The sequence below is a fragment of the Musa acuminata genome, chromosome BXJ2-1 (assembly GCF_036884655.1).
Source record: "Musa acuminata AAA Group cultivar baxijiao chromosome BXJ2-1, Cavendish_Baxijiao_AAA, whole genome shotgun sequence".
NCBI lineage: Eukaryota > Viridiplantae > Streptophyta > Magnoliopsida > Zingiberales > Musaceae > Musa > Musa acuminata.
In genome coordinates this window covers 2,389,338-2,400,972 of record NC_088338.1, presented here as the reverse complement: position 1 = coordinate 2,400,972, position 11,635 = coordinate 2,389,338, and the positions used below count along the sequence as shown (strand labels likewise).

The following is an 11,635-nucleotide window of genomic DNA, read 5'->3' as shown; positions in this document are numbered from 1 at the left end:
TATGTTTGTTTCCTACATAAAATCTAAATGGCATTCGCAGGTAGTGAAACAGACGATCATCGCTTTTGCGTGGCCAGCATATTTAGCATATAGAGAACTCCACATCTGATAACGCTTGTTTTGGGTGTCTTGTTCTCTCATCTCCATATATGCTTTACACACAACACACAATCTGAAGCGTTCTTGTTCTCGAACACTGTACAGTAGTATCCACCGATTTCCTGTAGCAGCACCTCAAAGCACAGCCCCACATTTGGTACATGTTACTCTCATGGAAATAATTTACAACATTAGATCGGTTTGCATGCTTGTTGTTACAATTCTCTATCCTTTCAAATTAAGATATTAGCACTACCTGTGTAAACAAATCACATGAAGCTCTCTATTCACATTTACTTGCTTTGAGGCTCTGTGATGGCTGAAGCAGCACCATCTGGGAGCCGTACCTCGCCGAAATGAAGCATCAGCGTGCCGTGCCGAGAGCTACGCACCCGGTTGCTGCCGTGCCGGATTTCTTGTGTGTTCTCGTGAGTCCAAGTCGCTCAACCTGGAACTCTTCTTGTTTGCTGCGGCTCAGAATTTTGCTTTAGGTTGCCTCTGTGAAAGCTCTGTATATGAAATCACGGAAGCGTCTCGAGTACTGTTTCGGATCTACAGCTGATATCGAGGCCGGATCAAACTGGAAAGACTTGTAGGCATGCTCAAGCTTTTTGCTGATATCGTAGTCTTGCAATATGTCTATGATGCCAAAAATCAAGACTATATCGTAGAACTCTCCGGTGGGTTCTCCGACGAGCTGGGAATCGCCATCGCTCTTCCTAACTGTCAGTTCAGCTCTAGCTGGCATGTTGACGCCTAGTCTGATCTTTCCCGTCCTACAGCATCAAACAGAAGGAACAAAAGCTCAAGGGCTAATCTTGACGATGTTGTGCAGAGAAAGATAGATAGATGGATGCTGAAATGTATTTTGGGAGATGACGGCACAAACTATTCGATGAGATGAAGGATATGAGATCCTAAAGGATAAAAAAAAAAACAACATTTTTGTTTCTTTTTCTACAATAACATCATTGACTAAGCATATGTGCATATCAATAAATTCATACTTGTGATAAATATATCGGTTATTTCAGACAGTACAAATGTAGAAATTTACTGTTAATATATAGCAAAAGAAACATGCAAAGTCATATGAGAAGGTAATGATGCCATTTGTCTCATGTTAAACATCAAGAGAATGAAATATGTACAAGAAGCATGCATGATTTGATTTTGTCCTCAACAAGTGTAGCAATTTATTGTTTAATTGTAGCAAAAGAAACACACAAACTCGTATGAGAAGGTACTCATTTCATTTGTCACTTGGTAAACATCAAGAGAATGAAATATGTAGAAGAAGCATGCATGATGCCTTTCATGATTTGACTTGGTCATCAACAAATCCTCTAATAGTTTGATGTTAGAAAAATAATCTAAAGAGCACAAGCAACATTCTGTCACACATAGGGCGAATGAGACACATATAGAAGAAGCATGCATGAGGCATTGCATTATTTGATTTGGTTGTCAAAAGATCCCCTAATAGTTCGGTACTGAATCATTATGATACATTAAATAGGACATGTAACAAAGAGAAATATAGATCTCGCGAGAGAAACATAGCAAAGTCATATGAAAATGTAATTATGACACTCTCTCACATGTTAGAACATCAAGGGAATGAATTTATATAGAAGAAGCATGCATGATGCCTTGCATTGTTTGATTTGGCTGTCAAAAGGTCCTCTAATAGTTTGGTAATGAGTAATAATACATCTAAGCAGACAAGCAACAAAGAAAAACATAGAAACTAATCCATAATGGTTGTACCTATTCGAATCAGAATTCAAATCATCCTTGTTGACTCTTGAAAGCTGCATTGTTGCTTCTCTTTTGCTATCATCGTCACCACCTTTGACCAAAACATGAGCAACTTAGAAAATGCACAGTCAGGGAAGCTTGAATAAATATTTTGATGCCATTTCAGACATTAAAATGAACCTTCAGGTGGAAGCATCTCTCTGGAACTTCTAAAATGGACTCCCACTAAAAGACTATAATCCATGATCCTCTCCTGCTCGAGAAACTCACAATCCTTGTCAACTTGCCTGTAGAAAGCACATATATATATCTCATTCTATATAAGAAACATAGAATATCTAGGTTCAGAAAACAGAACTGCCATAAAACTGGACAAAATCGATAACTATACCTTTGGAACTCCTGAAACCAAGATCGTTGTAGCCGAAATATGAAGTTAAGATCAAGATCCTTTAAGGTAGTGGTTTCATCAATCTCTGACTCTGGCTTGCTGGTCATACGACCATGAGAAGATCCTTTCAGGTCAAACCGCCGGTGAATAACATACTCAGAGCAGAACAAATTTTCCATTATAACAAAGCGGACCTGATCAATTGTGACAAGAAAAAGCAAAACCTGATATGTTATGTAAAAAAAAAAAATACTCCATCCAAAATTATGAACGTTCATCGAGATCTGCATTCTGACCTTCTTCTGTGAAGCTCCAGTTAACTTCACACAATGAAGACCAAAAAACTTGGTTACCAAACTGTTCTCAAATTTCCTGACATGGTTATAATATGCTTGAAGCATCCGCAAAAGGACCTGTCGAACAAGATGTTATGTGGTAAGATAGATGCGGAAACTAGGAAAAGGATTACCGTTTCAAATAGGAAGGATGATTTGGATAGGTAAAGATGATCACCTTTACTTCAGACTTCTTCATTGTCTTTATCATATATCTGTCATCATTGGTCAGGTAAAAGAAACTTCCACTCTTACCAGGCGAAGACAGCTCCCGAAGGGCATCATTGCCACAAAGAGACATCATATAGTCAGCTGCATCAACTTTGAACAGCCTGCAAAGTGTCCTGAACATTCAATTTAAGTATCATGTATCATCAAGTCTGCTCTAGTTTAAGAATACAAACTTCAAAGGTGATAACTAAATTGTAACAGAGTAGAGTCATGGACTTACCTGAACACCAATGGACAGTAATCTTTCCATCTGAATTCACAGGATTGATGTGGAGGTGTATGCTTCGAGCCTTCAGGAGGAAACTTTGTCCACACTTTTTCTTTGGGGTCAAAGGCAGATGATTTCAGCTCACTCTGAGAAGGACCTTGTTTTCCAACAGCATGTCTGTACCACAGCAAACTTTAGATTGGTGAACTCTGGAAAACAAGGATAAGAACACAATCTACATCAAACCGCTGTCTTTTAGTGGATTATCTAAGAAATGAATTAGTGTTTCCACTTTACTAAGCTTCATTGATGGAGAATTGCAAGCACATGACAATGCCTTCATATACACAATCTTCAGCCAAAGACTACATATAGCTACGCAGGAAAACATTACCTTATCCCGAGCTGGAGATTGAGCATAAGGTCATAATTCTTGTGCCCTTTCATGATGGTTTCTCCTTGCTTCTTCTTCATGGCTCTCGGAGGCCGCCAACGCATGCGTGGTGGGTTCATCGGCACCTTTGCCTCTGCCGCATCCTGCTTCTCAACCATGGAACGCCTCTCGACCGCGTCAGAAGGAATATCTCCATGGGACTCCCAGGTGTAGATCCCATCCAGCCCCTTTTCTAATCCCACATTGTCATTGGTCCCGATCACGGTGAGTGTCCTGCCGTTGGGCCTTCTGCGCAGCAAAGCGGCACCGTCGACGGAGGCCCGCCTTCTGGCGCGGTCCGTGGCGGCAGATTCAGAGGCCGTGGAGGACCGCCGCGGCTCAATGCCGGTCCAATTGAGGGTCTTCTGGGAGGGAAGCACCGATATGGTTTCCCCCAGTGAGATCTTGCATTCTTTAAGGTCGGCCACAAACTCTTCCTGTGGGTCTCGGGCAGTGGGGGAGGTGGCGGTCGGCGATGGGTAGTACACCCCCTTGTGTTGGATGGTGGCATTCTCGTTAGACCATTCCCCGACGTAGAGGCCGCCATCAGCCCACCGGAAGCTACCGTTGCCCCTGGGATTTCCGTTGTCCCAATCACCGTCGTAGCGATTGCCGTTAGCCCAGATGAGGGCTCCTCTGCCATGGATGAGCCCGGCGCGCCACTGTCCGACGTACTCGGTTCCGCTGCGCCAGACGTAGCGGCCGTGGCCGTCCTGCATGCCGGAGCGCCACTCGCCGTCGTAGTAGTCGCCGTTGGCGTAGGACTTCTTGCCGTGGCCGTGTTTCAGGTTCATGGACCAGCTCCCCCAGTAGGTTTCGCCGGAGGCGCCGGTGTAGGTACCGAAGCCGTCCATGAACCCGGCCTTGAAATCGCCCTCGTAGGTGGCGCCGGAGGGCCACGAAAACTTCCCACGGCCGGTGGTCTTCCCATACCGCCACTCGCCCTCGTACATGCACCCATCCGTCCACAGGTACTTCCCGGTGCCGTGGGGGATGCCAGCGATCCAATGTCCGGTATAGAAGTCGCCGCTGGGGAAGACATGTTCCGCGTGGTAGACCTCCCCCTCCTCCTCCGCCTCTGCCGAATCGTCGTCGTCGCCTTCTCCGCGTGGAGAGGTGGCGCCGGAGTCGTCTTCGGACGGGGCGACGGACATTGGCCCGAGCGGGCAGACGCGGCGGCGACTGCCGGGCTGCTGCTGCTGCTGTGCTTTTCGGACGGTCGATTCCCACGCCTTGGCGTCGTGCTGCTTCTGCTGCTGCGCTTTGTACATTCTATTCCGCCCTCGTGCGTCTCTCTCCTCTCCTCCTCTTCGATGCTATTGACTCAGCGTCACCACCAATCCCACAGCCATTGCCGAACTCACGTCGATCACCCACTCACATCTCCACCCAACGACATCGTCACGGGACGAAGACCAGACGAGGCGGAGGGGGCGGTTGTAAGTTATGCCTTCCTCGTAACATTTTCTTGATTTTTCTTTTTTTCTTCCCTTCTTTTATATATAAATATATTTTTTTGGCTGAAAAAATAGAAAAAGAAGAAGAAAAAATTGGGAAATTTGTTTTTGGATTTAGATAAATTGTTGGGATAATGCTCGAATTGTTGTGCTACGAATGGGTTCCTTTGGGGAAGGCTGGAATTGGAATGGCTGTTCTAAGCTGCTGTCTCCTCCCAACAAGTGGAGGGAGGAAAGAGGAAGACGTCCCTACTTTGTAGCTGTCCTTCGCACAAGGATTGAGGAGGAGATACTGCACGAGGATTTAAGCTCTCTCTCTCTTTCTCTCTCTCAATGACTGTAGAAAGACACAGAGATCATGGAATAAATGGATCACTAATAAAAATGCAGTCGTGCAACCATTTCTAAGCTATCCCTGCACAGAGAGAGAGAGAGAGAGAGAGAGGGTTTGACCACTTCTTGGATGTCTTACCCATAAATCTTAATAATTGGTCAACTCAATCCATCAATGGCTCTGATGCATCTATTACACCAAAATTATATATATATATTCCTCGTGTTACGAATCGATCGACCACGTGTCACAAGAGTAGCATATAAGGCTCTAAAGACGGACGCCGAAGGACTTTGTTGCCCCCCGCGGCATCTGGTGCTCCCCGTGACATGAAGGAGCCATCTGTTTTGGCTCAACTCATCCAATCCTACGCTCGAGCCCGGAAGCTCAACAGAGGCAAGCAGCTCCACGCCCATTTGATCTCCCTCGGCGGCGTCCCGTCCACCTTCGTCGCCAACCATCTCATCAACATGTATGCAAAATGTGGCGACATCCACCACGCTGCCGCCCTGTTCGACGGAATGACGCAGAGAAACCTGGTCAGCTGGTCTGCCATGATCTCCGGGTTCTCCCAGAACGGCCAGGCTCTTGAAGCCCTCCGAACCTTCTCGCTGATGTGCGGTGCGGGTGTGAGGCCTACGGAGTTCGCATTCTCCAGTGCGATTCAGGCTTCCGCGTCCTTCGGGTCGTTGGCGTACGGTAGACAGATGCATTGCTCGAGTGTGAAGTTGGGTTTTGACGATGAACTGTTTGTCGGAAGCAACCTCGCCGAGATGTACGCTGGATGTGGATCTTTGGTTGAGGCCCGTCTGGTCTTCGAGGAGATGCCATGGAAAGACGAGGTGTCCTGGACCACCATGATAGATGGGTACGCAAAGAATGGGAATTTCGAGGACGCACTTCGGGCATTTAAGGAGATGATCGATGCAGGTAGGATCACCATCGATCAGCATGCTTTATGTAGTGCCTTGAATGCGTGTGCTGGCCTGAAGGCCTACAGATTTGGTCAGTCTCTTCATTCATCCGTCGTGAAGTTGGGTCTGGAATCGGAGACTTTTATTGTCAATGCGCTGACGGACATGTATGCAAAGGCTGGAGACATGGACAGTGCTTCGAGCGTCGCCAAGAAGGTGGGTTCCGACTGGAACGTGGTTTCCTGCAGTTCTTTGATCGATGGGTATGTCGAGATGAACCAGTTCGAGGAAGCTTTGAGAACATACGTTGACTGTAGAAGACAAGGAACAGAGCCTAATGAGTTCACTTTCTCGAGCATGGTCAAGGCTTGTGCAAACCAAGCAGTGCTGGAACAAGGGACTCAGTTCCATGCCCAAGTGATCAAAACAAGCTTTGACATGGACCCATACGTTTCTTCCTCCCTCGTCGACATGTACGGCAAGTGCGGGATCCTCAAGTGTTCGATTCAGCTGTTTGGAGAGATTCAGCACGCCAGTGATGCTGCCTGGAATTCGATGGTGGGTGCGCTTGCACACCATGGCCGTGGCAAGGAAGCAGTAGAGGCCTTCCATCGAATGGTGGCCGGAGGATGCAAACCAAATCATATCAGTTTCGTTAACCTGTTAATGGCGTGCAGCCATTCCGGGCTGGTGGAATCAGGACTAGAGTACTTCCACTCCATGCACAAAACATATGGTGTGGAACCTGCAGAGGAGCATTACTCTTGTGTCATAGATATGCTTGCTCGAGCTGGAAGACTTGAGGAAGTCAAAGATTTCATCGGCCGAATGCCGTTTGAGCCTAACGCTTATGGCTGGTGTTCTTTGCTTGGAGCGTGCAGGACACATGGAGACGTAGAACTGGGTGAGTTTGCTGCAGAAAAGCTGATGAAGCTGGAGCCCGGCAACACAGGGATCCATGTCCTGCTGTCGACTATGTATGCCTCGATGGGTCACTGGGAGGATGTGAAAGCTGCAAGGAAGTTGATGAGGGACAGCAGGGTGAAGAAGTTGCCTGGTTTCAGCTGGGTGGATGTCGACAACAAGGCCCATGTTTTTGGTGCCGATGACCCTTCACACCCACAGATAAAGGAGATCCATGAGAAGCTTGAGGAGCTCTCGGTTAAACTAAGTCAAGCAGGGTATGTTCCTGTGACAGCTTCTGTGGCTTCTAATCTGGAAGAAGGATCGAGGGGGAGATCGCTGCATCATCACAGTGAGAGGATTGCAGTTGCATTCGCGCTGATCAGCACTCCACCCACAAAGCCTATCATCGTTAAGAAGAATCTACGGATCTGCATGGATTGCCACTCGGCGATCAAGCTCATATCACAGATCGAATCGAGAGAGATCATAGTTCGGGACAACGCAAGATTTCACCACTTTGCAGATGGAATGTGTTCATGTGGTGATTACTGGTGATTCCTTTCATTTCAGCCCACCTCAACAAAAGCAATTATCATTTCAAGCTTCATTCTTTTAATTAGTCTGATTGATTTTTGAGCAAGGAAATTATGAAATGGATAAATTATGAGCAAGGTACATTCATTCTTGGCCTTATTCAGTTTATATATATATATAAAGCCTTGATATGTGTCGTGTATATGAAATATTGGTAGATTGAGGGCTATGCAGAAGGCCCGTTAAGTTTGCTGGCTCGTGGGGAGCCCAGAAGGCCTAACCCAAAAACTGGCATGAAGAGTTGCGGACCATCAACCCGACCCGGTTCGACCCGATGACGTTTCCACGCTCAGGGCTAGGGTTTTTGGAATTCTATATATAAAGGAATCTGCGTGCTCGTTCGCAGCCTCTCGCGCACCTCCTTGGATCGGGATCCGTAGGCGAGCGCCGGAGGCGTCGGTGGAGGAGAAGCAGCCATGGTTCACGTCAGTTTTTATAGGAACTGTGAGTAGTCGCGATCGTCGTTGTCCTTCTCTCATCCCGCAATCTCAGATCTTTGAATTTTTTTCGATGTTTTTGCTTCTTATTTTTCGATCCTCGAATGGATCTGAAATTTTATGAGGAAAAGCCTTGGTAGGGTTTTGATTTCGGTTTCTTACGATGTGTGCGTGGTGGAATTTCTGGGCTTCATTGTGGTTTTGGGTACATTGTTAGTTTCTTCTTTCAAAATCTGATGGAAACCCTCGTTGGTGTTCTGAGTATGGTTTGGATCTGTTAATCCTAGCTACGATGGTCTTTTTTCAGACGGGAAGACCTTTAAGAAGCCCCGTCGTCCCTATGAGAAGGAGCGGCTTGATGCTGAGCTGAAGCTTGTCGGTGAGTATGGGCTCCGCTGCAAACGAGAACTCTGGAGAGTCCAGTATGCGCTGAGCCGAATCCGTAATGCTGCGAGGGATCTTCTCACGCTTGATGAGAAAAACCCTCGTCGGATTTTCGAGGGAGAGGCCCTCCTCCGCCGGATGAACCGTTATGGGCTCCTCGAGGAAGGCCAGAACAAGCTAGATTATGTCCTGGCCCTCACAGTGGAGAACTTCTTGGAGCGCCGTCTGCAGACTCTCGTCTTCAAGTCGGGAATGGCAAAGTCTATCCACCATGCTAGGGTTCTCATCAGGCAGCGCCACATCAGGTATAACCTTCTTTTTGCTATTGATGGATTGGATTATCTGAAAGTTATAATAAATTGTGTGCGTCAATGGTTTTAAATACATTGTCATTTTATTAGCATTTTCACTAAATGTGAAACTCTCTCTGGTTTATGTGGTGATTAGTTGAGGCAGTAAACAGACTTGCGGTGGCAGTAGTACATGCCTGCAATAAGATCAAATTTCATTTGTTTTTGCCGGTCTGTCTATTACCTATTGTGGTTTTTATTGTCATGTTTATATTAGCCTATCTTTGCCTATACTACTGTTCTCCATTTTTCTTAAATGCTATCTAATGATATATTCAGGAGTTACCAAAAATTATTGGCAAGTAATGGTTAGATTTTGTATTTTCTAGTAGCCATGATTTGACATGAGATCTGTGTAGTGATTAAGAAGCTTGTAGCATCCAGCGGTAAGTGTGTTTGACTTTTAGGAGCACTAGCATTGCAATATCAACCAACTATGTCTTCTGGAGTGTAACTTTATTTAGGATTGGTAGAACAATAAAGGGAAAGGAATAGAAAAACAGTGTGTTCTTTTTTCTGTGAATCTTACCTTGTGTAAATCGATAAATATAGCTAATATTAATTTGTTGAAAATGGATTCTATAGTTCCTGCTTCATGATGCTAGTTCTGCAATGATGTTTGGTATTCCTGTGCAATAGAATATTTACCTTCCCAGCTTGTTCAAATCCTTCCAGATAGTTTTGAAGTTCAATAGACCTTTAAAATATTTGCTTCGCTTGCTTTTTTAAATATCAACCAACCAATAGTGTATGTTATACAGATTTTTGTTCCTCTATTGGTAGTCTTGGATCTTTCTAGGACTCTTGTGGTGGGCCTTCCTAAAGCAATTGTATTGTAGCATGTAATCCATGGTTGTCCTCTTAACATCTATTTATATATATCAAATATAGGATATGCTCTAGTGGTAACTCTTATATAGATATGGACTGTTAACCAAATCATATTAATTGCATGTTGAATGAACACATTTTGTGATTATTTTTTTTCTAAATGCTTTGATTTTAAAGGTTGGTGTTGAAGTGGACTAATGATCTAGGTCTATGTAAGCCTAGGTGTGAATCTTGGCACATGCCTAACTGTAGAAAGGCCTCCGACTTGGAAAAATATATTTGAGGATGAGATAAACCTGTAAATTCCTGTCTGGTTCTACTTAAATAAGACAAATGTTGTACCTTGTTGCTTATACAACAGTGTTATTTAATTCAATATTGCAGTAACACATGGATGGTGAAGGCGGTGAAGAAGAACAGGGAAATACCTGAGAAGCAGGCATAGGTAAGATAGTGAACAACCATAAATAGAAAGAGAGGAGGGAGAAGTTGAGGATAACAACTGAAATATTGCTGCTTATGTACATGAATCTACTCTAGTCTGTTGCATCACCTAAATGTCATTGTTACTAATGACCGACAAAAAAAATAATTAGTCATGTTATATTTAGTTTGGGTTCAGGTCACCAAACTTTAAGCTGACTCTGAAAGAGTCAAGTTCAGGTTTTCCTGTTGGATCTTATGAACCAAATTGATGAGTTTACATAAATATAAGTAACTAGTGATTCAACTTAATATGGTAGATGAAATAAAATATGGAAGAAGAAAGTCCAAAATCCATTGAATGTAGTTTATTTACGTTCTCTAATTCGTTGAAATTGATGGTTTCTGTGAAAATACTCTCTTCATAAATCTTAGGAACTCTCTCTCTCTCTCTCTCTAATCGAATGCTCTTGTCCCTTTGCCTGCAACAACATTGCCACAGCCTACCATTGTGATCAGTTCTTATGCTGATGCTCCAGTCCATCTGACCATCAATGTTTTGCTACCTTTTTTGTCAGTTATATCCCCCTGCTAGTGATTTAATTTTTGCTAGCATTACATCTTTTTTCCAATAAACTGTAATATATTTTGGCTGACCAGACCTTAACAGGTTGGTTGTGATTTGAACTTCCATTTCCTGGTGGTAAATGGGCCAGTGAGCAGAATTATGTTGACATGAAACTACAATATTTTTTCGCAATTTGTATTTGTCTCTTCATGTTTCTCAACTATCCTCACAGAGTTGGGAGGCAAGTGGTTAACATCCCATCATTCATGGTGAGGGTGGATTCAGCAAAGCACATCGACTTCTCCCTGACGAGTCCATTTGGTGGTGGCCGTCCTGGGAGAGTGAAGAGAAGGAACCAGAAGGCAGCAGCAAAGAAGGCAGCTGGGGGTGATGGTGATGAGGAGGATGAGGAATGAGGAATAAGGAATATGCAACTATCCTAGTCGAATTCTGGTCTTCTATTTCTTTTGCACTTGAGTTATTAGTTATCTGAACATTTTGCACAAGTGTTATTGCAGGAAGTTACCTTAGTGTTTTCTAATGTTGAAATCATGGAGTAGACACGTATTCATCTATTTTGGCTTAAAAGGTTAGTGTCTCGATCAACCTCAGGTGGCATAAGCGCATGCTTTGTGGTGCAATGAACTTGGTCCTAGTGGTCAATATTTTCCTTGTGTTTATTGACCATGCTATTAGTTCAAATTGGTCGACATAGTTTTCTTTATGTTTAATCAAATTGTTCAAAGATGTTATGTTAGTCAACTTGTATGCTTTTATCTATATTTACTGTCCACAGACCCACATTAATATTTCTGGCTCATGTTATGGATTTATTAACTTCGTTTTGGTTTCCAAGTCATATCCTTTATTGATTATGCTTAATTAACTTAAAGAGATGGAGGTGAGAGATAAGGGGGTTGCAAGGATTAGATTAAAGAGAAAAGATAGACCAATAAGGAATTCAAAAGCCTTATTGCTA

At 44.1% G+C, this 11,635-nt stretch overlaps 2 protein-coding genes and 1 pseudogene across 2 annotated transcripts; 2 read left to right on the top strand and 1 right to left on the bottom strand.

Moving 5' to 3' along the window:
* Positions 1–161: 161 nt before the first annotated feature.
* On the bottom strand, positions 162–4,825 carry LOC135598407 (phosphatidylinositol 4-phosphate 5-kinase 6-like; annotated as a pseudogene).
* Positions 4,826–5,529: 704 nt separating this feature from the next.
* LOC135598405 (putative pentatricopeptide repeat-containing protein At5g52630) lies at positions 5,530–7,794 on the top strand. The gene has a single exon (XM_065092133.1). It carries the CDS (start codon positions 5,579–5,581, stop codon positions 7,622–7,624), a length of 2,046 nt encoding a protein of 681 aa, XP_064948205.1. The 5' UTR covers positions 5,530–5,578; the 3' UTR covers positions 7,625–7,794.
* Positions 7,795–7,949: 155 nt separating this feature from the next.
* On the top strand, positions 7,950–11,262 carry LOC135598406 (small ribosomal subunit protein uS4y-like). The gene is made up of 3 exons (XM_065092134.1): positions 7,950–8,107; positions 8,408–8,789; positions 10,889–11,262. Exons 1-3 carry the CDS (start codon positions 8,080–8,082, stop codon positions 11,070–11,072), a joined length of 594 nt encoding a protein of 197 aa, XP_064948206.1. The 5' UTR covers positions 7,950–8,079; the 3' UTR covers positions 11,073–11,262.
* Positions 11,263–11,635: the final 373 nt, after the last annotated feature.

Excerpts from the sequence above, each read along its gene's own strand:
- LOC135598406 (XM_065092134.1), top strand. The coding sequence starts at position 8,080 with ATGGTTCACGTCAGTTTTTATAGGAACT. Across the intron at positions 8,108-8,407 it reads CGTCAGTTTTTATAGGAACT|ACGGGAAGACCTTTAAGAAG; the intron begins GTGAGTAGTCGC and ends GTCTTTTTTCAG. Across the intron at positions 8,790-10,888 it reads ATCAGGCAGCGCCACATCAG|AGTTGGGAGGCAAGTGGTTA; the intron begins GTATAACCTTCT and ends CTATCCTCACAG.
- LOC135598405 (XM_065092133.1), top strand. The coding sequence starts at position 5,579 with ATGAAGGAGCCATCTGTTTTGGCTCAACTCATCCAATCCTACGCTCGA.